The 27,890-nt window shown below is 40.0% G+C and overlaps 1 protein-coding gene and 1 long non-coding RNA gene across 4 annotated transcripts; one reads left to right on the top strand and one right to left on the bottom strand.

Moving 5' to 3' along the window:
• Window position 1: 1 nt before the first annotated feature.
• On the bottom strand, window positions 2-1,361 carry LOC127132402 (uncharacterized). The gene is made up of 2 exons (XR_007806702.1): window positions 1,269-1,361; window positions 2-1,157 (listed from the first exon to the last, which is right to left on the bottom strand). It is a non-coding gene; the product is annotated as an uncharacterized LOC127132402 (long non-coding RNA).
• Window positions 1,156-16,591, top strand: LOC127132401 (uncharacterized). Of its 3 annotated transcripts, none has more exons than XR_007806700.1 (2): window positions 1,156-1,517; window positions 2,272-2,915. XR_007806700.1 is itself a non-coding variant. In XM_051061352.1 (2 exons), exon 2 carries the CDS (start codon window positions 15,251-15,253, stop codon window positions 16,454-16,456), a length of 1,206 nt encoding a protein of 401 aa, XP_050917309.1. In that variant the 5' UTR covers window positions 1,377-1,517; window position 15,250; the 3' UTR covers window positions 16,457-16,591. The 3 variants fall into 3 exon arrangements, 1 of the variants encoding a protein (XP_050917309.1); XR_007806701.1 differs by having other exon boundaries at window positions 1,370-1,517; window positions 2,269-4,314; XM_051061352.1 differs by lacking the exon at window positions 2,272-2,915 and adding an exon at window positions 15,250-16,591 and having other exon boundaries at window positions 1,377-1,517.
• The last annotated feature ends 11,299 nt before the right edge of the window (window positions 16,592-27,890 follow it).

Raw genomic sequence — 27,890 nt, 5'->3', positions numbered from 1 at the left:
ATAATCAATTTGAAATTCAACATTGTGAATCCATCTATATTCTTTAAAACATTCATACAATTTACAACCATTTCAAGAGACTAATCACATGAAAAATCCTAAGCTAACAAAATCCTTACAAACATCAAATCCATCCAATACATATGAGCTCAAATGGAGAGGGCAATATATTACATGTACTGCACCATGGTACCAAAATACACAACACATGATGGACCTATGGCCAATCAAGACAGAATGTTGCACTCTACATTGACGTAGGACCATTACAGTAGCCAGACATTACACCAAGCATCGTCAGCATACAACAGCCAGACCTGCAGGACCTCATAAACAGGAGCATGGCAAGCTAAATAAAAAAAGACTTTCGCAAGTCATATCATCGTGTGATGCAGCTAAGTCATGCAGTCATCCTATAATCCATCCAAATAATACAATGCAATCCTCATAAAAGCCATTCAATCCTGAAAATTGATCAACACAGCAATCTCACGATAAGAAGGAAATAGGAATGAAAGTGTCTTACAGAAGTCTTGACTTTGAAACTCCACCCAGCTGCTAGCCACACCATAACGCCATCTTGCGTTCCAATGATCATAATAGGGCATAACGTAATGTCAAGTGATATTCAGTAAAACACATATCAGAGCTTTCATTCAAAAATATGTTCAACAAGTTCTATTGAGAAATAAACAAACAAAATCAAAATCCGAAGTTCAGCAGGGGCATTTAGTTTGAGTTATTAGCAAGGTCAGAGATGTCTCACAAGGATTTGTAGAGTTATTCCATTAGTAGCAGGCCAAGAACACAAACCCAAGTCATTTGCGTCTCAAATCCTCACATAAGTTTAAAACCAGAAAGACACCAAGCTAGTTTTGGGTCGAGAAAAATGTAAACCACATACCGTTTGAAATTCGAATTTCATGACAGTAAAATTTCCTTATACAATTTCTTACCACAGCCAAACCCAGTTGTTACAGTAGCAAGATTTCAATGAAAATCAGCGCAGTAGCCCTACTCTTCGCTAAAAGACAAACTATACATACCACTCAGCAAATTGGTCCCCACAAATATGAGGAGAAAATTATCTCTAACGGTTTTTGATCATATCCAATATCAGACAGCTCATAGGTGGTACCTTCAAAAAGACCACTCACCTGCTCATATAAAAGGATGGTTGTTCATTAAAAAAGGAGAGAAAAAAAAAACTCTGCAGAAATCTCAGAAATAGAACCCTGCCGTCATTCTCTGAATCGCGTCTCTCATACCTAACAGAGAGCACATCATTATTTCAAGAAAGAAACCCTATCCGAAGTCCACGTTGGAACTCTGCACAAGTCGTGCCTATCCCGGTAGAAAACCTTCATCAGGCGGAACAAGCGGGTAAACAGAAGAACAAAAAGAGGAAGGAGAGGACTCAGAAAAAGCGAAAAGTTTCAAACAACGAAGGAGGAAGAAAAGGTACTAACCCGAGGTCCGATTCCACTTCTCAAGCTCATCGGAAACGTTGTTTTCAGGTAAAGTTTATTTTACTTCTTTCTTCACATTTACATATGTTTTTCATTGTACAAATACCGCATCGACCTCATGATAATATGATAAACCTGATTTGATTGCATATGTGATTGCTTGATTGTAAGGTCTCGTTTGGTTGTTGGAGTTGTAGTAAGAGTTTCGCCTATAGTAGATCTTTGGTCAGTTTGTTTTAGTGAGATGATTGCGGGGTTTTCGCTGGTTCAGAATATGGAAGGATTTGGAACAACGAGTTAGATCTCGTCTTATTGTTGTGCTTAAAGGTTCTAAGTAAGAGAATGAAATGAAGAGCAGAGGAACAAGGGATAAAGGGTGACGGTTGGGGAAAGAGAAAGAAAGGGTTTTTTAGATGAGGGCAGACGTTTTGATTTTCGTTTATAATAAAAATTATTGAGTTGTTTTTTTCTGTTTTAAAGTTAAGTATGATCATTAACATGGATTCTTTTCCCACTACCCCACGTTCGCTGTCTTTTCATTTCCCCCCTGCATTAATGATCATTTTTCTCGGTTACCCTGTAAGACCCCAATTTTGTCCCTAAGATCCCTCATGGCATCATAACATTGCATTGCATAGCCTCAAGGATCATTGAGCATCTTGGCTCCCTTTCCCTTTGGGTAGGGATCTCTTGTAAGTGGTTTGAGATCACCAAGCATGCTTGAATTGTATATCATTGCTTTTCTTGTTTTATTTACTAACTAAAAGCACAAAAATATGTCACTAACATCTTTTGTTAGTAGCTTAAGCAATCACCAAGTCAAGAGCTTCAAGAAGATCCTTTGTGCAAGAGATGAGGTATTTTCTTGGGATGAGGATCACATGATTATTATAAGGAGCTTACATGAGTTAGGGTTTCATTTTGAAGCAATTTCACCAAGTGGTAGAGGCTCAAGTTAATCAAGACATTTCAAGGTCATCTGAGGACCAAAAGTCAACTGTGCAGTCAACTGAGGGCTATGAGGTGGGGAAATGAGTTGAGACAACTCAATCATGTTCAAATGGGGGCTATTCATCATTCTAAACATCCATCTTGAAGATTCAAAGGTCATGGCAAAAGTTACTAAAAATGGAAAATGACCTATAATTCAAAGTTTCCAAATTTGGCAAGTTTTGGTCCACTTTCAACTTGACTTGTCAATGTCAAATAAGTTTCAAATGGACTTTTGGTGAACATGAAAGTTGTAGATTTTTGTCTCCCCTTTCAAAAAAGTCCTAATTCATGTCCATATGATGAATGGTTGAGAAGTTATGGTCATTTGATCACAAAGTGTGCATGGAAATTCAAAATGGCATAACTTTTGATGTAATGCTTCAAATTGGTTCATTCTTTTTGCAAAATGCTTCTCATGTTCAAGGCATCTCAAAGTAACATCATTTGGCTCAATTGTGCAAAGGAATCATGGTCAAAAGTTCATTATTTCACACATGTTCATTTTGAAGAAAATCTTCACCATTCATTATTGGCTTAAGATGCAAGCAAATTAATATTCAAATCATGACCATTGGTTGCTTTTGAGTGAATTCCAATCATAACATGGAGATGATCACGTGTATTATGGGCACATGAGCTCATTTTGCATTTTTGCAAATTGCTTCATATCTCACTAATCATGATTAGCAAATGGAAAAGATGATTAGCATTGTCATTAGCATGGGATATAAATACTGAAACCCTAATCATAACTGCAAGAACAAACCATTTCAGATCTGAAAAATTAAAGAATTCTCTCAAATTTCTCTCTCTTCGATTCTTCATTTTCTCCACACAAACACCAAATATTCTTGTAGATTATTGATCCTCATGCTTCACTGAGCAAGAATCATCCATCATCTGTTGCAATTCATCAAGATTTCGAGCTGTTCAAGAGCATTCTCATGGCAATGGAAGCTGGAAATTGAGGTAGATTCAAGAGGTTTCAACTGTTTCTTCTTGCACAAAGCTTCAACAGAAGTTCATAGGAGTGGATCTGGAGCACTAGAGCTTGTGATAACACGATTTTAGAAAGCTTCAATTCAAGGTGACTCAATTTTCGTCCTCTCCTTTTGCTGTTTTCATGATATAGAACTGTAGATCTTGTTGAGTAGAGCATGGACATATGTTTAGATTTGAATTTGGTTGAGAATTGAGCATGTATGGTTGACTGGAAGTTTAGATCTAGAATATGTTTTCCTTCGATCTACCAAATTTATGAGGAATTAGAGGAAATTGATGTGATATTTGGAACCTACGTGGAGAGACGGTTCGAATGATATAAGCCTTGTTGATTTCTGGAATTTTTTTTTGTGGAAGAGCCGTTGGAGGCTCGCCGGGGAAGACGACCGGAGCTGTAGCTCCGGCGTCTGCGTGTACTTAGGGTTTGCGTGATGTGTCTGCCATGTGTGCCTTGCGTGGACAGGCGATTGGCTAGAATTTGTTTGACCATGGCCATGCATTATTTGACTGCTGATGTGTGTGTGCTGACTATTAAATGAAACGGTGCGTTTCATGCTTTTGAATGTGAGCTGTTGATGCTTGAAGCGTGCCAGATCCAAGGGTGTGTGATTTTTCTGAGTTTATTTGAATATTTGTATTTCCCTCCATTTTCCATTTGATAATTCAATTATTTTGCTTGTTTTTTTTTAAATCATAAAAAATGCAAAAATGATCCAAATGAGTTCCAATTTTTTTTCATGGTTTTGTATTGATGTCTAATTTTTTTTAATGTTAATTTCATGAATTGTTGATGTCTGGTTTTTGATGTGTGAATTTTTGAATTGATGTGATGCCAAATTGATATGTTGCATTCAATGCATTGTGAAATCCTCATTTTTGAGCCATTTGATCCAATCTTTTGCATGCATAACATTCATACATGATGTGAATTTTTGGTCACTGGTTTGGAATTTTTCTGACATGTTATCATTGTTTTTGACACATAGAGAAAAGTGTGACAATTTGTGTCACATTTTTGACATTAAATTGGTGCATTTTTGTTCATATAGCATTTGCATCATTCTGGACTTGATCTTTTGCATGTTGAACATTCATGGCATGAGAAACTTATACAAAAAATCTCAAAGTCATTGCATGTATTTGATCGCTCGGCTTTATGAGTCGATTGGGGTACAAACTGCAAGTGCACAGTTCTATCGCGTAGTTTTAAAAGATATCGATCCCACAGGGACTTATGAATCGATATACCGTTATCTAAGGTTACTTCGTAAAGCTAAGGCAGGTAATACTTCGATTTTTGGGGGAAAAAGCTAAAACTAAAATAAGATCTAAAATTTATATCTAATAAGCGGATATCGGTATGTAATTCGTCGTAATTAGGGAATCAATTCTTTATTGGTTTCTTGGTTTTAAAATAAACCTTTTCAGTTGACACTATTGATTAAAAGTTTTATCTCAAACTCTCGCTCTGTTGAATAAACTATGATTTTATATTAACGTAGCTGTCACTTATAGTTAAGTCAAAAACCATTTTTTGAAAACAATAGAATCCGTAGAAACTCTTTTTAAGAAAACACTAATCGTTTAAACACCCTTATCTCAAACTCTCGCTCTGTTGACTTAGGTTATATAATTAAATTCAAATGCTTAACTCTCGTCCTCACATTCAATCTTTAAAAATACTTTTTGAAAAAGATTAGAATTTAATTAACTCTAAAAATTGCTCTCGCCCTGATCTAGAATTAATGTCCAATTTACACTGTCCAGTCAAAACCTCAAACTCTCGCTCTATTGATTTTAACTTCTTTATGTCTTTTACTTTCGTACAAAAACTTTGTTATTAAACCTGTAAATTGAGACCGTAAAAAGAGTGATTTTAATTTTAAACTTAATTAAACCAACTTAGTTTTGATTCCTTCATTACGCTTACTTTACATACCGATACCTAAATAAATCAGCCAGACATGCTAAACAGACTTAAATAAATAACATGCATAAACAGATTCATCGCAGGCAAGCAGTATAAATTAATGATAAAAACAAGCATATATAATTCAACAAATAAATAAAGAACCTGAATAATTAAATAGCAGTCTTGAACACTCCACCACAGACCGGTTGGATTTGTTCTTGAGTTCTTCAATCAGGCAGAAAAATAAAGCGAAGGAATAAAAAACTAGATTCTAACGTAAGGTTAGATCCGGTAAAAGGTACACAATAGTTTCCGGTGTAGAAACTATTGTGCGAAAAATTAATTAAGTGCTAGAAAAGAAAATAGAATTGTAAAAGAAACAATATAAAAAATTATAAAAGAAGTACTATAAGGAATATGCTTAAGCTGCTGGAAAAAAAATGCGAAAAAGCGAAAACTGGAAAACTGTTTGGAAGCGTGGACCCGAGGAAGGGTTTGCAAAGCTGGTATTTATATTGGCACTTTCCGTAACGGTCTTCAGAAGTAGTCCGCGTCAAGGGGTCTTCACGTAACGAAGGCATAGGCGTGGAAATAGGATTCAGCGTGCAAATAGGACTCAACGTCTCTGAAGGCAAAAATGTAGGGGAATGGTGTGATGTCCGTCACACCATGTGTGACGCTCGTCACACAAGTGTATACATCATGACGCTCGTCACAGCCTCTGTGACGCTCGTCACAGGCACAACGCCTGTGCCTTCTTTGGGCTGGGCTTGGCTTTTGCTATTTCTTTCCAAAAACTTCTTTTTTCACCTCCTTTTCTTCCTTTTTTTACTTTTACTTCAAATAGACTACCTGAGATAAATAGAAAGGAAATACCGCGTAATATCTGATAAAATGAAATAAATTAAAGTAAATAATAATATAATTTAATTGAATTAAGTCCTAAAATGTGATATAACTTCATGTTATCAAACTCCCCCATACTTAGATCTTTGCTTGTCCTCAAGCAAAATACAATATAGAACTTAAAAATTTTAGCCAGATGAAATTTCAAAACACACATCAATTCGTACTAGGTTGCATGTAAACCTTGTTTAGAAGTAACTTGAGTTTAATCTTGACATCAACAACCACCGTCACAACCTCAGATAACCTCACCTTATGCAAACCAGTTCAAGTAATGCCATTATAGCTATCCTAGTTCCTTTACTCTTATTTCACGCGTTTTCATTCTAGCAAAATCACATTAAGCCCTTTATCTTTTCGCGCACATAGTGGAGTAACCGGTTAGTGATTCTGATCCCCTTTTAGCTAGAAGTTCTGGTACACAAGTCGGATAACTTCGTTATTCAGTCCATTGCAAATTGCGGGGGATCGGACCGTAGTCCGCCCTACCAAGTTCAGTACCAGATACCTGCTGAACCAACTCATAATGGATCTCTCATATTATGCTTTTGTATGATCTGCAACCTTTAGATTAAATGATCTGGTAAGGATCACCTAACTTAATTAGTGCATTTCCTGATATATATTTTTTTTATGTTACTTTGGGAATCATTCACTTATATTCATCGGCTCTCCACGTAGTTTGCTATTAAGATGGTGCTGACTTCTCGTATAAACTACTCGGGGTTACTATAAAACTAAAAGTTCAAGGGATTGGTATAATAGGTACTCATTCTGATCTGACATGTTGAGGTTCTTAGAGCGTTGTTATGGTAATAATTTTTGTCTTGATTTCACTCAAGTTTTATAAAATAAGCAACCTTTATACTTACTGGGTGTGTTAAATTTCTGTTATTATGGCTCATGAAAATTTGAGGGGAATAGATAATAGAAAGTTTTCACGCTAGGGACTTGTTAGATGCCCAAAAGTGCTTATTTGAGCTATCATATGTGGGCATCTTTCACTCTTTTGCCTTGCTAAAATTGCCAAAACCACATTCATTTTACATGGAATGCATTACATTGATAAACAAGCTTGGTGCCTTTGATGTGTGTGTTATTGTGCAGGAAAGGCATGAATTAATTGATAATGAAGACACAACAAAATTGGCAAAGGAACCAAAGCAAACAAGCATTCTTTCTGCCAGCTCGCTAGGCGAGGATGTGGCGAAGCAAAACCTTCGCTAGGCGAGCTCCTGGCGAAAGGCTCCAGTAAATTGGTTAATTAATTCGCTAGGCGAACTGAAGGCGAAGTGGCAGCGAATTCAGTCTGTTTTGGTGAAAAGAGCAGCCAGCACTAGCTCGCTTGGCGAGGCTCTAGCGAGTCCCCAGCGAGCATTCCAGTAGCAAAACCTCTCAACCTCGCTGGGGCGAAGGTTGAAGCGAGTTCTTCGCTAGGCGAAGGTCTGTTCGCTAGGCGAACATGACAGTTCCACAGGCCCAGTTTTCTCTGGGCGCAGGGGCATTTTGTGCCCATTTTTGGCCTTCGCTAGGCGAGCCATTCTGCTCGCCTAGCGAACGTGACAGTTCTGCACTTGTCTATAAGTAGCAGGTGCCACCTTTTGTGCAAAAAACCACTTTTTACCAACTTTTTCAGTTTTTGTACTTTCTCTTAGATATTTTACAGCATTGCTTTGTGGGGGATTTTATGCCCTAAAAATTCATTTCTCTTCATCTAGCAACCATCTTCCACAAAAAGAAGGTGGATTCCCATCCAACTTCGATCATTCGACTTGGATGTTGATCAACCCTCTTTTCTTACTTGCCGACCAAGCTACCATGAAAATGAGTAGCTAAGTCTCCATTTGTCAAGGTTAGATGTAGGTGATTTCCAAGCTTTGTATGTAAATGTAAGGATCCTCATATGTAAACTCTTTAACGGTAAATATATGATGAAAACTTTGTTTCTATTTAAAACTCTTTGTGTTGGTATTTGATCGAGAGATGTTTACCGATTCTTGACCTAGGTTTTCATCCAAACTTGTTTGTTAGCTAGAGATAGTAACGAATGATTTTGTTCACTATAAGGTTGAACCAAAGCGTTGTCTTTTTGATAGATTGTGTTCGAGAGAAACAATGGATCAAAATGACAAAACTCACAATGGGTGTTCGAGAGAAACGCATTGAGAGGACTTTGTGAAATTATTTATCATCTAAAGGAGTTTATAATATTGTTGACCGTGCAAAAACATGCAAAGCAAATGTAATCATTGAAACCTAACTTTGACAATATTTCTCATATTAATCAAAACGTAACTTTTACCGCAATTAATTACTTTGTATGCAATATAACTTGATTAAAACCCAAAACCCTAGTGTTACTTCAAGTTAAGGCCAATTCAACCATTGAACGGCAGCGATATCTTACAATCTCTGTGGATACGATAACAAAAACCCGACACCTAAAAACTGTCCTTTTCAACAAAATGGCGCCGTTGCCGGGGATTGTAAATTGATATTGCGAGCATCGCATTGGTTGTTTAAGTTTTAGCTTGTGAATTTTTGACTTGTGCTTGTAATTCGTTTGGTTTAGTGTGCAGCTTACGTTTTATGCGAGGGAAAATCCCTGTGGACGAACTTCTTTTTGATCCTGAGATCGAGAGAACCGCAAGGAGGCTCAATAGCAAAACAAGACGTAGGAGGCAACAGGCTCAACAAAATCAAGAGCAAGGAGAAAGTTCTTCAACCACAAATCCACACCCATTCGTACCAAACATGGAGCCACAACCACCACCACCGATCTCTACTCCATGTATCAACAGTCCAAGGAACACTGCTCAGTTTGCCAACCAAACTGGAAGGCAAGCTGAGATGAAGACGGGAACTCTGAATTTATTGTATGGGAGTCCATTCACCGGAATGGACCATGAAGACCCATTTGCTTTTCTCACAAAATTCTATGAGATAGCATTGGCTGCCGGAGTGGATCAGGCTCAGGAGCTTCCGTTGTTCAGACGTTTATTTCCTCACGCTTTGCTCGGTAAAGCAAAGGATTGGTATCTTGATCAAACACCTGCCGTAATGACAGATTGGAATGTGTTAGAGGAGAAATTCATTGAAAGATTTTTCTCCCATAACCGATTCATGGAATCAAAGACGGCCATCTCGGTGTTTTCTCAAGGAACCAATGAATCTTTAAATGAAGCGTGGGAGAGATTCAAGTCCATGCTAAGGAAATGCAAAGGGCATGGATTTGATGAATTAACTCAAATCCATATCTTCAGAAATGGACTTCAACCAAACTGTAAGACGTTGTTGGATGCCACCTCGGGTGGCTCGTTGATGTCAAAGAGTGCCGAAGAAGCGACCAACATTATCAACCGTATGGCTTTGAATGATCTTCAAAGTCAAAGTCGTGGAAGTTCTTTGAAGAAGGCGGGAGTGCTTGAGTTGGGGACGAATGATGCCATACTTGCCCAAAACAAGCTCATCTCACAACAAGTGGAACTTTTAACGCAACAAATCAAAGAGTTAAGAGAACCGTCAAAAGCTAAACAAATAGCTTGTTGTGAACTTTGTAAAGGTGAACATGACACCGGATTTTGTCCACCTCCCGGCTTTGACGAAGTGAACTATATGGCCAATCAACGGGACTATCAACCAAGACAACAACAACCTTATCAACCGCACCCTCAACAACAACAACAATTCCAAGGGAACCAAGGGTTCCAACCTAGAAGCAACTATTATCATAACCAAGGTTATGGAGGTGGTTCTTCTAGCCGTCAAAATCCTCCCCAAAATCCGTATCAATCTCAACAACCGCCGGTAGTCAATTCTAAATTGGAAGAGACATTGACGCAATTCATGCAAATGTCAATGGCCAATCAAAAGAGTAATGACGCGGCCATAAAAAATCTTGAAACTCAAGTTGGGCAACTTGCCAAGCAACTAGCTGAACAACAAACCGGTCCTTCTTTCTCGGCCAATACGCAAACAAATCCTAAGGAGCATTGTAAGGCGATTGTGACGAGAAGTGGAAGGGAGTTGGGTAGTGAAAACGAAAAAAGAATGGCGAGTGAAAAAAGAGAGAAAGAGGGAGAGATTGAGGAGGAAATAGTGGAAGAAAATGTTGATGGTGAAGTAGGAGTGTGGAGTGATGAGGAAGTAGTTGAAAAGAATAAAAATAATGGTGAAGTTGAAAATAAAAAAAATGTGGAGATTGAGGAGAATAAAAATGATGAGGTAATAAGGGAGGTAGTGAAGAAGCCGAGATGGAAAAGCGCTAGAATAGCGAAAGGGAAGGAGGTAGTGAGCGCTACTCCTGTCCAAAACCTTCCTTACCCTCATGCCCCGTCAAAAAGGGAGAATGAACGGCATTACGCCCGGTTCATGGATATTTTTAAGCAATTACAAATAAACATTCCGTTTGCTGAAGCTTTGGAACAAATGCCAAAGTATGCCAAGTTCATGAAGGACATACTAACCAAAAAGCGGAGGTATACGGAACCGGAGACCATCGTCCTTGATGCGAGCTGTAGTGCCATCATTCAAAGGACGCTTCCTAAGAAAGAGGTTGATCCGGGAAGAGTTACATTGCCGGTTAAAATTGGTGATGTGTATGTCGGAAAGGGACTTATTGACTTGGGGTCGAGCATAAATCTTATACCTTTGTCAATTATCAAGAGGCTTGGCAACATCGAGATTAAGTCCATCCGAATGACATTACAATTGGCGGATAAGTCGACGACCCATCCTCATGGCGTAGCCCAAGATGTGTTGGTGAAGGTCGACAAATTCTTCTTCCCGGTGGATTTCATTGTAATTGATATGGAGGAAGATGATGATGCTCCGCTCATATTGGGCCGACCATTCATGAAGACCGCAAGAATGATGATTGATGTTGATGACGGTTTAATGAAGGTGCGTGTTCAAAATGAGGAGGTCACCTTTGATCTATTCGAGGCGATGAAGCATTCCAAGGATAGACATGATAGCTTTCGAATCGATGTGATCGAAGACGCTATTATGGAAGTTTCAAAGCATATTCACGAGATATCTCCTATGGAGTTAGCTCTCGACGACTCATTGGAGGTTTTCACTGTTGAAGAGGAGCTAGCTCTTGAGGAATGCTTGAAGGAATTTGATAGCTTGGAAGACCTACAACCGTGGGAAGTAGAGGAAGAAAACTTGAAGAAGGAGGTAATTGACGAGAAAGCGTCAATTGAATTAAAAGAGTTACCTTCGACGTTGAAATATGTATTCCTTAATGATACCGAGGACAAGCCGGTTATCATAAGCAACCTTTTGACAATTGAAGAAGAAGCCCGTCTCATATTTGTGCTAAAGACAAATCAAGAAGCTATGGGTTGGACTCTTTCCGATCTTAAAGGAATTAGTCCATCCTATTGTATGCACAAGATTTTGATGGAGGAGGATTTCAAGCCGGTGGCTCAACCACAACGCCGCTTAAATCCTACGATGAAAGAGGTTGTAAGAAAGGAAGTGGTGAAGCTTTTGGATGCGGGAATGATTTACCCGATCTCGGATAGTCCGTGGGTTAGTCCCGTGCACGTGGTTCCGAAGAAGGGTGGAATGACCGTAATCCGTAATGACAAAGACGAATTGATCCCGACTAAAGTTGCCACGGGATGGAGAATGTGTATAGATTATAGACGGTTGAATACCGCGACTCGTAAGGACCATTTTCCACTCCCATTTATGGATCAAATGCTTGAAAGACTATCGGGCCAACAATACTACTGTTTTTTAGACGGCTACCGGGTACAACCAAATTGCGGTTGACCCGGTTGATCATGAGAAGACGGCTTTCACGTGTCCGTTTGGAGTGTTCGCATACAGAAAAATGCCTTTTTGGGCTTTGCAATGCGCCGGCGACATTCCAACGATGTGTCCAAGCTATTTTTGCCGATCTAATAGAGAAAACTATGGAAGTCTTCATGGATGACTTCTCGGTGTTTGGTGGGACGTTTAGTCTATGCTTGGCAAATTTGAAGACGGTGTTGGAAAGGTGTGTGAAGACTAATTTGGTGCTAAATTGGGAAAAGTGTCACTTTATGGTGACCGAGGGGATTGTGCTAGGCCACAAAGTCTCTAAAAGGGGGCTTGAAGTGGATAGAGCTAAAGTTGATGTAATTGAAAAATTACCCCCTCCGGTCAATGTGAAGGGCATCCGTAGTTTTTTGGGGCACGCGGGGTTCTACCGGCGCTTCATCAAGGACTTCTCAAAGGTGGCTAAACCTTTGAGCAATTTACTCGCTAAAGATCAGGTATTTCTCTTCACCGACGATTGTTTGCAAGCTTTCGAGGTTTTAAAAGAAAAATTGGTTACCGCTCCAATAATAGTCGCTCCCGATTGGAATGAAAATTTTGAACTAATGTGTGACGCGAGTGACTATGCCGTTGGAGCGGTACTTGGCCAAAGAAAGGACAAAACTTTTCATGCTATACATTATGCGAGTAAGGTTCTTAACGAGGCTCAAATAAATTATGCCACAACGGAAAAAGAACTACTCGCAATAGTGTATGCGCTAGAAAAGTTTAGGTCCTATCTTATAGGGTCTAAAGTCGTGGTGTACACCGACCACGCGGCGATTAAATATCTGCTGACCAAGCCGGATTCGAAGCAAAGGCTCATCCGTTGGATCCTCTTGTTACAAGAATTCGATGTCGAAATTAAAGACAAGAAGGGGTCGGAAAACTTGGTAGCGGATCATTTATCCCGCTTGGTGAATGTCGAGGTTACCGCATCTGAAAAGGAAATCCGGGAAGAATTTCCTGATGAAAAATTGTTTAAGGTTCAAGTTAGGCCGTGGTTTGCAGACTTTGCAAACCACAAGGCTAGTGGTTGTGTGCCGGCCGATCTAACTTCGAACCAAAAGAGGAAGTTCCTTTCGGATGCGAAGTATTATGTTTGGGATGACCCATACTTGTTTAAGTTGGGTAGCGATAACCTGTTAAGGAGATGCGTAACTGGTGATGAAGCCCAGAGCATCCTTTGGCATTGTCACAACTCGCCTTATGGCGGTCATTATAATGGGGTTAGAACGGCCACTAAAATTCTTCAATCGGGATTTTATTGGCCAACTATTTTTAAAGACGCACATACCCATGCGCAAAGTTGTGACAGTTGCCAAAGAAGTGGTGGGATAGGTAAGAGAGATGAGATGCCTCTCCAAAATATCCAAGAAGTGGAAGTGTTCGATTGTTGGGGCATAGATTTTGTTGGACCTTTCCCACCCTCTTACGGGAATGAGTACATGCTTGTAGCTGTTGATTATGTCTCTAAATGGGTTGAGGCGATTGCCTCACCTCGGGCGGATGCCAAAACGGTGATAAAATTTTTAAAGAAAAACATCTTTTCTCGTTTTGGAACACCCCGAGTGTTGATAAGTGACGGAGGGTCACACTTTTGCAATGCAACTTTGGAAACAATTCTAAAACATTATGGTGTATCGCATAGGGTGACAACTCCGTACCACCCTCAGGCTAACGGGCAAGCCGAGGTCTCTAATCGTGAGATTAAGAGAATCCTCGAGAAAACCGTGTCTAACTCGAAAAAAGAGTGGTCCCAAAAATTGGACGAAGCATTATGGGCCTACCGTACGGCCTTTAAAGCTCCAATTGGCCTAACTCCGTTTCAATTGGTATTTGGTAAAGCTTGCCATTTGCCGGTTGAATTGGAGCACAAGGCCTTGTGGGCCCTAAAATTTCTAAATTTTGAACATGAGTTGGCCGGTAACAAAAGGAAAGTACAACTACTTGAGTTGGAGGAGATGCGCAATGCCGCATACCACTCAAGTTGGTTGTACAAGGAAAAAGCCAAGAAGTATCATGACAAAAAGATCCGAACCAAAGAATTCGTGCCCGGACAATTGGTCTTATTGTTCAACTCCCGGTTGAAGTTGTTTCCCGGGAAGTTGAAATCGAAATGGTCCGGGCCATTTCGGGTGAAAGAAGTAAAAGAGTACGGGGCCGTTATCATTGAAGACATGGACGAGAAAGACAGTTGGACCGTGAACGGCCAACGATTGAAAGTGTATCTCGGCGGTCATGTGGATCGCGAGAGTTGTGCTCAGCCGCTCGATGCTCCTCTGTGAGCATCGCACCGTCGAGCTTAGCCGACGTTAAACAAGCGCTAGTTGGGAGGCACCCCAACATTGTAAGTATTTCCTGTTTTATGTTTGATGTTGTATGAGTATTGGATGACATGCAAGTGCTGCATTTGCAAATGCACTTGCTGTCATGCTCGCTTGCAGCTCGCTAGGCGAGTCTGCAGCGAGCGCGCTCGCTACCTGCTCGCTAGGCGAGGCAGTAGCGAGCGCACCAGTACTGTTATATTTAAAACAGTTCAGCAGGGCAGTTTTGCCCTTACCCTAAAAATTCTTCTGAACTGCTCTGCTGAAGTGTGCGATTTCCCTTCTCAAATTCTCTACCGTGCATCCATATCAACAACATTTGTGTGTCGGTCATTTGCAAACACTTCCCACTTCTCCTTTCCAAATCCGTTTACCTCAAGGTTTGCCCTATTGCATGTTTCTTTTGTTGCATTATTTATTTCCAAATTTGAATGGTAAATAGGATAGGTGTGATAGGAACCTTGAGGTTGCATGCAATTTTGGGAGTTTGCAATGTTGTGCATTTAGGTTTTTAAATTGGGGATTTACTCTTACTTAGGTTTTCCATGAAATTAGGTATCCCCAATAGCATAGAACAATTCATTGTCATGAGGAATCATTGGGTTTTGCTGTGGAAACCTTGTATGTACAGGTTTTGGGGAAACAATTTTGAAAATGCAGAAAACCCCAAAACCCGTAAGGTTCGCTAGCAGCTCGCTAGGCGACCTGGGGCGAGAGTTCGCTGCAACTTCGCTAGGCGAAGCAGCAGCGAACATGGCAGAATTTTGATTTATGTTTTAATTTCTAATCTGTTTGTTTCGTGTTTGTTGCTTTATCTCTTGTTTTGCAGAATGGAGTCAAGATCAAGTGCTGGCAAGAAAAGAAAGGGAGCGGCAACTACTTCACGAACCGTGCCAATCCAATTCGACCACGACAAGTTTGTGGGCCCGAAACAAGCGGCACGGTACATCGCTTTGGAGAAGCGAAACATTTTGCCTGAGAAGCGGTTTCTGATAAACCCACAGGGCACGTATCGGAGTTTTGCCGGGTTGATTGATACAAAGAAATGGGATAGGTTGATAAATCCCTTGGAACACTATGACATCGCTACAGTGCGGGAGTTCTACGCTAACGCATTGCCTGATGATGATGAGCCCTTCACTTGGGTCTCTAGAGTGGCCGGTCGGCCAGTTCCTTTTGACAGGGATACAATCAACCAAATCCTCGGGGAGCCGCTTCAGCTGGGTGCTGATGAAAGAGACCAGTACCATATTGACCTCCGGCTGCACAAGGATATCCCAGCAATTACAGCCGCCCTGCTTTTACCAGGGAAATCAGTTGAGCCGAACCCATCTGGGGTTCCTATGAGATATCATCGGGAGGACATGACTCCCATGGCTCAGCTGATTCTTCTTCTGGTCTTGACCAACATACAACCCAAATCCCACACATCTACTGTGCCGATCCCAGTGGCACATTTAGTACATTCCATCCTCGCCAATGTTGAGATTGATGTGGCGAGGATCATTGCCAATGAGCTGAAGACGGTAATAGAGAGCGGACTGAAGTCGGGGGCTCGGGTGAATTGCCCCCTTGCATTCCCTTGTTTGATTATGAGCCTGTGCATTAAGGCACGAGTGCGACTTCCGTCTCGGGGTCAGGTTAGGATCCCGGCTCCTATTGATGACCGGTATGTGGCAAAATACTGCAGAGCTAAGGCCACCGGCAGCAGTGCAGCCTCAGGTAGCACTAGGGTTTCTGATGGTCCTAGTGCTTCTACTCCCAGGGTCGATCCATACCTGCGGGCTGCATGTGAATACAATTTCCAGTGGATGGCAGCATCGCAGAGGGCTATGATTGACATGCACGACTCCATGCAGCGTTTGCAGCTGCAGGGTAGTGGTGCACATGCTTTGATGACACGGGAGCAGTTTCTGACGAATGCAAATTGGCCCGTGGACGTGCCAGTCTATTCTGAGGGGGTGGGAGCTGATGATGATGATGAGGATGATGATGAGGCGACCGGTTCTGAGGCCGGTAGTGAGGAGGAGTCTTGAGCCCTTTGTGGGTTAAGTTTTTGTTTTTTGTATTTCAGTTTTTTTTTATTATGGCATTTTTATTTGTACTTTTGAATTTTGTATTTTGACCAATGGGTTGTACTATTGGGGTGTTTTGTCCCCCACGAACAAAATTTTATTTTTTCAGTTAATATTATTTATGTTTGTTGTTAATTTTGTGTGCTTAATAAAATTTTGGTTGAATGAGTGGCAAACCCTTCTAGATTGGTTGCTCCTCAAGAAGTACCCAATGAAGGTGCATCCGAGCTTGGATGGCAATGATAAGAATAACAAGTGAATGAAGCTAAGGTACATGGTTACCGTCGGCTAGAATTTTAGAATGCATTAGGAACTTTACTCTTTTTGGTAAATTGAATATTGTCTGTGTGCAACATAATTGAATGAATGTTTCATCTAGAACCTAAACCACAAAGAGTGAGGAAACCTCCATTGTTCACTTAAATGCTGGATTCTAATAATTTTTGTTGATTCATGTGATTCATTATTTGTCTGTTATTATTGTGAAATTGTGGAAGCAATTAGAAATGATCAAGGCACTTGTTTTCTTTCGAGCACAACTACATCCAAAAACAACTTACCTGTGAGCAGAGAGAGTATTTGTTAACCCCTTTGAGCCTGAACAGTTGAATCTCGGCTTGAAATAAAGCGAGATCTCAAAAATGTTTTTTTTACAACCCGAAAAATCTTGATTATTGTTCTTTTGCCGTAAAAAGTTAAGAGCATTCACTTAGGGTGTGGGAGAAATAAGTTGGGGAGAACGAAAAAGAATTGGTAAGTACCACAGCTTTTGAAAATGAAAAGAAAAACCGAGCAAGCATAGAAAAATATATGTATAGAAAATGTAGAAAATGAACATCTGTTTTGTATATTTGATGTGAAAGAAAAGAACAAAAATATAAAGAATGAAAATGAATGCTTGCTTGGAAGAAAAATAGTGAAAAATAAGAGTTGAGTTGTGGAATATGTGTTGTGAAGGTTACAAATAAGAAACAAAGGAAACAAAGTCGAGTAGTGTGAATATTACTGTGAATGTCTCTTTTGCATCGGCACTTTCGTTTCAATGGCCTTAGAAATGACCCTTGTTTGTTAACCCGACCAAGTTTCAACCGAAAAGCCCTTAGTGATCTTTATGCTTCCACAGTAGCATTTTTAATTGATTAGACATTGTATGAATCTGTTTGATTTCTTCATTATTTGTTAGAGAGTGAGATTAGTCCCGCGGTTGCAAACGCGCAAAATCTTCATTCCTTATTCGAAGAGGAGAGATAGGATGATTCATTCAGAATAGCATTGTTGTAGATAGATATATATTTTGCATTGCTATTTAAGTTTTAGTTCTTATGTATTATTTTATTCAAAACCGTTGGAAACGTGTATTTGCGGATTTCGCTTGTGTTTGAGCCGTTTATCCAACTTCGGAAAAACCGTTTTCTTAAAAGCAAATCCTCTTGTTCTTCAAAGAGGCATACTTTGCTTGAGGACAAGCAAGAATCTAGTTGGGGAGAGTTGTTAGATGCCCAAAAGTGCTTATTTGAGCTATCATATGTGGGCATCTTTCACTCTTTTGCCTTGCTAAAATTGCCAAAACCACATTCATTTTACATGGAATGCATTACATTGATAAACAAGCTTGGTGCCTTTGATGTGTGTGTTATTGTGCAGGAAAGGCATGAATTAATTGATAATGAAGACACAACAAAATTGGCAAAGGAACCAAAGCAAACAAGCATTCTTTCTGCCAGCTCACTAGGCGAGGATGTGGCGAAGCAAAACCTTCGCTAGGCGAGCTCCTGGCGAAAGGCTCCAGTAAATTGGTTAATTAATTCGCTAGGCGAACTGAAGGCGAAGTGGCAGCGAATTCAGTCTGTTTTGGTGAAAAGAGCAGCCAGCACTAGCTCGCTTGGCGAGGCTCTAGCGAGTCCCCAGCGAGCATTCCAGTAGCAAAACCTCTCAACCTCGCTGGGGCGAAGGTTGAAGCGAGTTCTTCGCTAGGCGAAGGTCTGTTCGCTAGGCGAACATGACAGTTCCACAGGCCCAGTTTTCTCTGGGCGCAGGGGCATTTTGTGCCCATTTTTGGCCTTCGCTAGGCGAGCCATTCTGCTCGCCTAGCGAACGTGACAGTTCTGCACTTGTCTATAAGTAGCAGGTGCCACCTTTTGTGCAAAAAACCACTTTTTACCAACTTTTTCAGTTTTTGTACTTTCTCTTAGATATTTTACAGCATTGCTTTGTGGGGGATTTTATGCCCTAAAAATTCATTTCTCTTCATCTAGCAACCATCTTCCACAAAAAGAAGGTGGATTCCCATCCAACTTCGATCATTCGACTTGGATGTTGATCAACCCTCTTTTCTTACTTGCCGACCAAGCTACCATGAAAATGAGTAGCTAAGTCTCCATTTGTCAAGGTTAGATGTAGGTGATTTCCAAGCTTTGTATGTAAATGTAAGGATCCTCATATGTAAACTCTTTAACGGTAAATATATGATGAAAACTTTGTTTCTATTTAAAACTCTTTGTGTTGGTATTTGATCGAGAGATGTTTACCGATTCTTGACCTAGGTTTTCATCCAAACTTGTTTGTTAGCTAGAGATAGTAACGAATGATTTTGTTCACTATAAGGTTGAACCAAAGCGTTGTCTTTTTGATAGATTGTGTTCGAGAGAAACAATGGATCAAAATGACAAAACTCACAATGGGTGTTCGAGAGAAACGCATTGAGAGGACTTTGTGAAATTATTTATCATCTAAAGGAGTTTATAATATTGTTGACCGTGCAAAAACATGCAAAGCAAATGTAATCATTGAAACCTAACTTTGACAATATTTCTCATATTAATCAAAACGTAACTTTTACCGCAATTAATTACTTTGTATGCAATATAACTTGATTAAAACCCAAAACCCTAGTGTTACTTCAAGTTAAGGCCAATTCAACCATTGAACGGCAGCGATATCTTACAATCTCTGTGGATACGATAACAAAAACCCGACACCTAAAAACTGTCCTTTTCAACAGGACTTAACTTAAAATAAATCTATATTATAATATATATATATATATATATATATATATATATATATATATTTTATATAAGGGAAATAACAATGAAAAGAAAGATACATACTTGAAAAGGAAAATGGAGGATAGAAAGAACATGGTTTTCCCCCCATACTTGAATAAAACATTGTCCTCAATGTTTGAAGGAAAAGAAATGAAATACAAAAAAGAAAGGAAAAAGAAAAGTTAAGGTTGCCTTCCGCCTCTTGTTCTTGGGCCTGGTGATCGCTGACGTAAGTCTAAGTTGTCGAACCTGCTAAACAACTCAGTGAACCGCTGATCGGTTATGGTATTCCTCTCTTCCTGCTGTTGTTGCATTTGGCGCATAATTTGCATCATTTCGAGATTCTGTGCTTGCATACCATCAATAGCATCCATGATGTCGTCGTTGGTTGCAAGCCTTCTTCGTCGACGACGTCGTGAGGATGCGCCAGCTGCAGTATCGGAAGGGTTGAGCGGGACTGATTGTTGTTCAGGAGCGTTATCACCTTGCTCCATTTCTTCGAACTCGTCTGCAGACGGGTTTGTATGTGAAGGCTCGGTAGCTTCGGGAGCATTCAGATCATAGAGGTGGCGGTTGGGATTGGTGACATCTGTTAGGGAAATGTTGGGGAGAACAACGCTTGGGACGGCCTGGTTATTCACCATAAGGTAATATTTTCCGCCTACTCGGTTCTTTATTAGGCGGCTGGACCGACAGTAGCCTATATCCATAAATAGGGGAGGTAAAGATTCTAAAGTTTGGAGTCGGTCCCCTAGGTTTAAGCCAAGTGCTATGGTGGTTATTAATCCACCAATTACGAAAGGTTGACGGCCTCTAGCATATAAGGTGCGGATATGATGAAATAGGAAGGAGGCGGCATTTACCTTAGCCTGCGGTTCGAAGACGCATTCGAGGAAGAAGAGTTCCTTTGCGTTGACCTTGCTGTTGTTCGGTCTTCCAAAAACGGTGTTTTGTAGGATACGGATAAAGTACAGTATAGTTGGGTTATGTATATGGGAAACAAGGAGCTCTTCCCAGTTGTTGGCATCTACTCCGGATATTTTCCTAAAGAGGTCGAAAGTAGCAACTGTGCTCCAGTTTAGGTTTGGAGGGATTCTGGGGTAGACTTGACCTTCTGTGGGGAATTGTAGCATGGTACTCAATTTGTTTTGGGTTAAGGAGTACTCGGTGTTGAACATACGGAAGGTTGCGGTACCGGTTAAGAATTCGTCCTCACCGGCTGGGGTGTTGTACGCGTATGAACTTAAGAATTCTAAGGTTAGGGATGGGTAGGTGGGTTGATTATGCGTGCATAGAAAGATTAGATCTGCAAGGCGGAGCATCCACTCGATACCTTGAAGTAATCCTAATTGTTGTAAACAAGTTGAATCAGGATACCTGGTAGAGATGACGCCTCGCTGTTGAAAGCGCTCGAATTGCTCCCTTTGATAGTTTTCATCTCCAGATCGGAAGATGATATTTCCGAAATTCTGATTTCCCGCCATACTGATGAATGAATTGAAAGGAGTCGTAAAGGAAAGAAATGTATTTGATATTAGAGAGTGGTTTGTGGTGAATGGAGGAGGGTTTTGATGGGTATTTATAGGAAAAGAATTTGGGAGTTGGAAAGGAGGTGGTTGAAAAGTGAATAAATGTGGGTTAATGGGAATAAATGGGGAAGGTAAAAAGTGAAAGGGTGTAACGTTCGTCTCCAACGGCATGTAACGTTCACCTAGTCAGAAAGGTGTTACGCTCGTCATAGGGGCGTGACGGGCGTAACAGGTACTTGGCATGTCGTCCGTCATAGATTGTGTGACGCTCGTCACACAGTCTTTTTGGCATGGCTTCAGCTAGCGTTCTTTAGAATAACTTGGTAATTTTTTTTTTTATTATTTATTTGTTTTGCTTCAGATTATTTTATTTTGCTATTTAATTTTCCTGCATGTCATTCTACTTTGCATAATGATGCATAAATATATTGTTCTTTAATAAGTCATGTAGGCAACAACAGTAGAGAGCATAATAGATATTACATAATAAAATGAATAAATAGCTTCAATAAAATAATCATAATGTAACAATGGAGAAAAACAAAAATGCGAAAGAGAAACAGATACGAACATAATTTGAAATAACATTAAATAAATAATCTAACTTAAGACTAAATAACTAAGAAAAATGAATTCTATCCATCTGCACGATCTCTGGCCGGAGGGGCAAAGGAGTTAACACGGTATAGTAACTCGTGAAACTGGTTTGTCACACTGTTCATGTATCCCAGAAATTCGTGCCTCAAGCTAGTGAACTCTTCTCTGAGGGCATCTTGTTCTGACATCAAGGCTTCCATGGCAGTGTTATAATCAGTTCCGGGCATATGATGTATAAGGTCGGGTATTGCCGATTCTTCGGTCTGAGCAGGTTGAGGAGGAGGATCAATATCATAATAACCAGATGGTGTCTGAGGATCTGATTCAGCATAAGGAATCTGGTCATCATAAATCTCATAGTCATCACAAATCTCATAGTCCTGGATGGATTCAGTGGATCTAGCAGGAGAGGGGGTTTCGTTCAGATTGTAGAGCCAGTTGTTGCGGTTATGAACACTAGTCCTAGGATCGGGCATGGTGAATAGGCAAAGAACTTGGTTATCAATTATAAGCTCAAACTCATCAGACCCTAGGTTTGCTATAAACAAAGTGTTGAAGAGGAAGGGTATACTCATAGTAGTAATGCCACAAAAAGGGCTTAAGTCAAGCATAGGCTGACGTAATCCAATAGCATTACCTATCATAGTTATCAAACCGCCTATTCGAATTGGTGCTCGCTCATCTTGGATAAGGTGGTCCAAATTTTCTAACATAAAAGTGGCACCGTTTACTGGACGGTTCTGGGAAGCACAAAATATGATGAAGAGTTCATCACGTGAAACTGTGGTACTGTTTGGCTTCTTCCTAAATAAGGTGTGGGTCAGGATCTTATGGAAATAACGGAAGGCCGGGTTATGTATGTTTCCAGAGAGAAACTCATGTTCCTCGGGATCGTCATTTCCAGTCAAGTTACCCCAAAAGTGTTCAAGTTCTCTATATTCGAAAAGTTCCTCTTGGCTCACTGTGAATGTGTCAAAGGATGTAGGGAAGCCTAAAAGGTTGGTAAAATCTTGAATATTGAATTGGTACTCCATGTTAAACATTCTGAACTGGATAAAACCTCTGCTTATTCCTTTTCCATGGCTGGGTAGATAGATCAGAGAACTAAGGAATTCTAGAGTCAGTCTCCGGTAAGTGACAAATTATCTACGGATAGGAGCGGTTTCCCACCCTATCTGATTCAGCAAATACAGGACACTTTGTCTTAGTCCAAGGGCAGTCATTGCCCAGTCATCAGCATACAGGCTAGGTAGCATCTCTCTCGTGGCTAGTTCCTCAAACTTTTGTTTCTGAGCTGTTCCTCTGAATTTGATACCCATACGATCAATTTGTCCCATCAGGTTAGTGTTAGCTAGAGAAAAGAAAAACAAGAGTTTTAGTCAGGATTTGGCCAAATGCCGAAAGAAGAGAAAAGTTTTTAATAAATTAAAATAAATTAAGAATGAATACTAAACAAAAATTAAGAGAATAATTAAGGAAGAAATAGAAAAATAATAATAGAATAAGGAAATAATAAAATATTTGTGGGTTGTCTCCCACTAAGCGCTTTGTTTAATGTCGCAAGCTCGACATAAAAATAATCAATTATAATCTATAATTTCTGGAGGCATTTCGTCTAAGTGCAAGACTTGCGAATCTTCATTGTTTTCTGCATAGTGATAATGTTTTAGACGTTGCCCGTTTACGGTAAATGGTTCCATAGATTTGCCTTTAATTTCTACTGCTCCACTGGGAAAAACATTGGTGATTTGAAAAGGACCTGACCATCTAGATCGTAGTTTTCCCGGAAATAACTTTAGTCTGGAGTTAAATAAAAGGACTGTATCGCCTTGTTTGAAGTTTTTCCTTGATATGCGCTTGTCATGCCATTGTTTTGTTCTTTCTTTGTAGATTCTGGCATTTTCGTAAGCGTCTCTTCTGAGTTCCTCTAATTCGCTTATATCAAGGATTCTCTTTTCACCGGCGGCTTTATAGTTTAAATTTAGATTTTTAATAGCCCAATAGGCTTTATGTTCTAATTCTACCGGGAGGTGACAGGATTTTCCATAAATTAGCTTAAATGGGGTCGTCCCTATGGGCGTTTTGTAAGCAGTTCGGTAAGCCCATAAAGCTTCTGGTAATTTCAATGACCAATCTTTCCTTGAAGTGGCGACTGTTTTCTCTAGTATCTGTTTGATTTCTCGGTTAGATACTTCCACTTGCCCACTGGTTTGGGGGTGGTAAGGTGTCGCTACTCTATGTCTTACGCCATACTTAAGCAGTAGTTTTTCGAGTACTTTGGATATGAAATGCGATCCACCATCACTGACTACTATTCTTGGGACACCAAACCTTGGAAATATTATATTCTTAAAGAGTCTAGTTACTACTCGTGTGTCGTTAGTTGGAGAAGCCATAGCTTCAATCCATTTTGATACGTAGTCAACTGCCACGAGTATGTATTTGTTACCGGAAGGGGATGGAAAAGGTCCCATGAAGTCTATTCCCCACACGTCGAAAATCTCTACTTCCAAAATGCCCTTTTGTGGCATCTCGTCACGTCTAGATATGTTTCCTGTGCGTTGACATCTGTCACATTTCTTAATAGCTGCATGTACATCCTTCCATATACTTGGCCAATAAAAACCGGCTTGTAGGATTTTAGAGCAGGTCTTGGATGTACTTGCGTGTCCACCATAAGGAACGGAGTGACAGTGTTGGATTATATTTTCTACCTCTTCTTCGGGTATACACCGACGGAAAATACCATCGGGGCCTCTTTTAAAAAGTAAGGGGTCATCCCAGTAGTAATGTTTTATGTCATAGAAGAATCGTTTCTTCTGTTGGTAGGATAAGGTAGGTGGAACTATTCCGGCAGCTAAATAATTAACGAGGTCAGCGTACCACGGTGTAACAGATATGGCTAAGGTGGTTTCTACCTGTTTATCAGCGTGATTTTCTTCTAAGGTAGCTATAAGCTTATCGTACGAGAAATCATCGTTAATTGATGTTCTTTCCGGTTCAAGGTTCTCAAGTCTAGAGAGGTGATCTGCTACTACGTTTTCAGTTCCTTTCTTGTCTTTGATTTCCAAATTGAACTCTTGTAGCAACAGGATCCACCTTAGGAGTCTAGGTTTAGCATCCTTTTTAGTTAAGAGGTATTTGATAGCGGCGTGGTCAGTGTAGATGATTATTTTGGCTCCGACCAAGTAAGAACGAAATTTATCTAGCGCAAACACTACTGCTAGAAGTTCTTTCTCGGTTGTGGCGTAATTCATTTGTGCTTCATCTAGAGTTCTACTTGCGTAATATATAACATGAAGCTTTTTATCCTTTCGTTGTCCTAAAACAGCACCTACAGCGTAATCACTGGCATCACACATTATTTCGAATGGTTCATTCCAATCTGGTGTCTGCATTATGGGTGTGGAGATCAGTGCTTGTTTAAGCGTTTGAAATGCTTCTAAACATTTATTGTCGAATATGAATTCAACATCTTCCATCAATAATCCGGTCAACGGTTTAGTTATTTTAGAGAAGTCTTTAATGAATCGTCAGTAAAAACCGGCATGTCCTAAGAAGCTTCGTACTTCTCTCACAGTTTTCGGAGGTTGAAGGTTTTCGATTACCTCTATTTTGGCTTTGTCTATTTCAATTCCTCTGTTCGAGATGATGTGTCCTAAAACAATTCCTTCTTGTACCATAAAGTGGCATTTTTCCCAATTAAGTACTAGGTTTACTTTTACACATCGCTCTAGAACTTTCTCTAGGTTTTCAAGACATTCTTCAAAGCTTTGTCCGCATACGGAAAAGTCATCCATAAATACTTCCATGATGTTTTCTAGAAAATCGGCGAATATTGCCGTCATGCATCTTTGGAAAGTTGCAGGAGCATTAAACAAGCCAAACGGCATTCGTCTATAAGCGAAGGTACCAAAAGGGCACGTGAACGTTGTCTTTTCTTGGTCATCAGGATGAATTGGTATTTGAAAGAAACCTGAGTAACCGTCTAGATAGCAGAAATGTGAATGTTTTGCTAATCGTTCTAACATCTGGTCAATGAATGGTAAAGGGAAATGATCTTTTCGGGTTGCTTTGTTTAGTTTCCTATAGTCAATGCACATTCTCCATCCCGATTCGATTCGTTTGGTTATAGTTTCTCCTTTTTCATTTTCACTGACTGTTATACCTCCTTTCTTTGGTACTACGTGTACCGGACTAACCCATTTGCTATCAGATATAGGATATATGATACCTGCCTCTAATAACTTGGTTATTTCCTTCTTCACTACCTCACTCAGGATCGGGTTTAGTCTCCTCTGGTGTTCCCTAGAAGTTTTACAGTCTTCTTCTAGCATGATGCGGTGCATACAAATAGAAGGACTTATTCCTTTAAGATCGGTGATGTTGTAACCTAGTGCGGTTGGATATTTTCTTAAGATATGCAGGAGTTTTTCTGTTTCGAGTCTTCCTATGTCAGCATTAACTATCACTGGTCGTTCAAGCTCTAAGTCTAGGAATTCATATCTCAGATTCTTGGGAAGTGTTTTCAGGTCTAAGGTTGGTTTCTTAAGGCACTGCGTAGGGTCTGGTGTTATTGCTAAACATTGGTTAAGTTTGTCTTCTACAAGATAGTCAGATGATTTGTCTTTTTCTAACTCCGTTTCTTTTATGCATTCATCGATGATATCCATGAAGTAACATGTATCTTCTATTGCAGGTGCTTTCAAAAATTGGGAAAGAATGAACTCAATTTTCTCTTCTCCTACTTCGAAAGTGAGTCGTCCTCGTTTTACGTCTATGATTGCACCGGCAGTTGCTAAGAACGGTCTTCCCAGTATAATGGGTGTAACTTCATCTTCTCTAATATCCATAATTATAAAATCAGTTGGAATGTAGAATTGACCTATGCGCACTGGAACGTTTTCAAGAATTCCTACAGGGTATTTGACGGAACGATCTGCTAGTTGCACAAACATTTTAGTTGGTCTTAATTCTCCCATTTCAAGTCTCTTGCATATGGATAAAGGCATAACACTAATACCGGCTCCTAAATCGCATAAGGCTTTGTCAATGACAAATTTTCCTATGTGACAGGGTATAGAGAAACTACCTGGGTCTTTAAGTTTAGGAGGCATATTCTGTATTATAGCGCTACATTCAGCGGTGAGTGTAACGGTTTCGCTATCTTCAAGTTTCCTTTTATTAGAAAGAATTTCTTTTAAAAACTTGGCGTATGAGGGCATCTGCGTAATAGCTTCTGTAAACGGAATTGTGACGTTTAATTGTTTTAGTAGGTCGACAAATTTTTTAAATTGGCCCGCATCTTTGGTTTTAATAAGCCTTTGAGGGTAAGGGATAGGTGGTTTATAAGGTGGTGGAGGTACATAAGGTTCCTTCTTTTCTACGGTTTCCTTATTACTCTCTTCCTTTTCCTTAGGTTCACTTTCTTCCTCAGTTGACTTTTTAGAGTTTTGGTTTTCTATCCTTGGGTCAGACGGTCCTTCCACTTCCGTTCCACTTCTCAGTATAATTTCATGAGCGTGGCTTCTTGGGTTAGGTTGGGGTTGGCCAGGAAATGTACCAGTTGGGGCAGCAGTAAGCGCTTGTTCTTGAGCTACTTGTGATATTTGCATTTCCAGCATTTTGTTATGAGTAGCCAGGGCATCTACTTTACTTGCTAGTTGTTTAATTTGTTCGCCAGTGTGTACATTCTGGTTTAAGAAATCTTTATTGGTTTGCTGTTGAGAAGCTATAAAGTTTTCCATCATGATTTCCAAGTTGGATTTCCTAGGGGCGTTATTGTTAGATGTAGATGGGATCGGCTTCTGATATCCCGGAGGTATAGCTGGGGCTTGATTTGGAGATTGTCCAGGTGCGTATAGAGCATTATTACTCTTATATGAAAAATTGGGATGATTCTTCCAATTTGAGTTATAGGTGTGCGAGTAGGGGCTTCCTTGAGCATAATTTACTTGCTCCGCTTGGATTCCTGTTAGGAGTTGACAATCTGCAGGAGTGTGACCTTGGATTCCACAGACTTCGCAATTCTGAGTTATGGCAACTACGGTGACTGGAGGTGATACATTTAAACTTTCAATTTTCTGGACCAGAGCATCCACTTTTGCATTAACATGATCAAGGTTACTTATCTCGTACATGCCAGTTTTCGTTTGAGGTTTTTCCACCATTGTTCGTTCGCTTCCCCACTGATAGTGGTTTTGAGCCATGCTTTCGATAAGT

The sequence above is a fragment of the Lathyrus oleraceus genome, chromosome 3, assembly GCF_024323335.1.
Source record: "Lathyrus oleraceus cultivar Zhongwan6 chromosome 3, CAAS_Psat_ZW6_1.0, whole genome shotgun sequence".
Classification (NCBI taxonomy): domain Eukaryota; kingdom Viridiplantae; phylum Streptophyta; class Magnoliopsida; order Fabales; family Fabaceae; genus Lathyrus; species Lathyrus oleraceus.
This window is presented reverse-complemented; position numbering and strand designations above follow the sequence as displayed.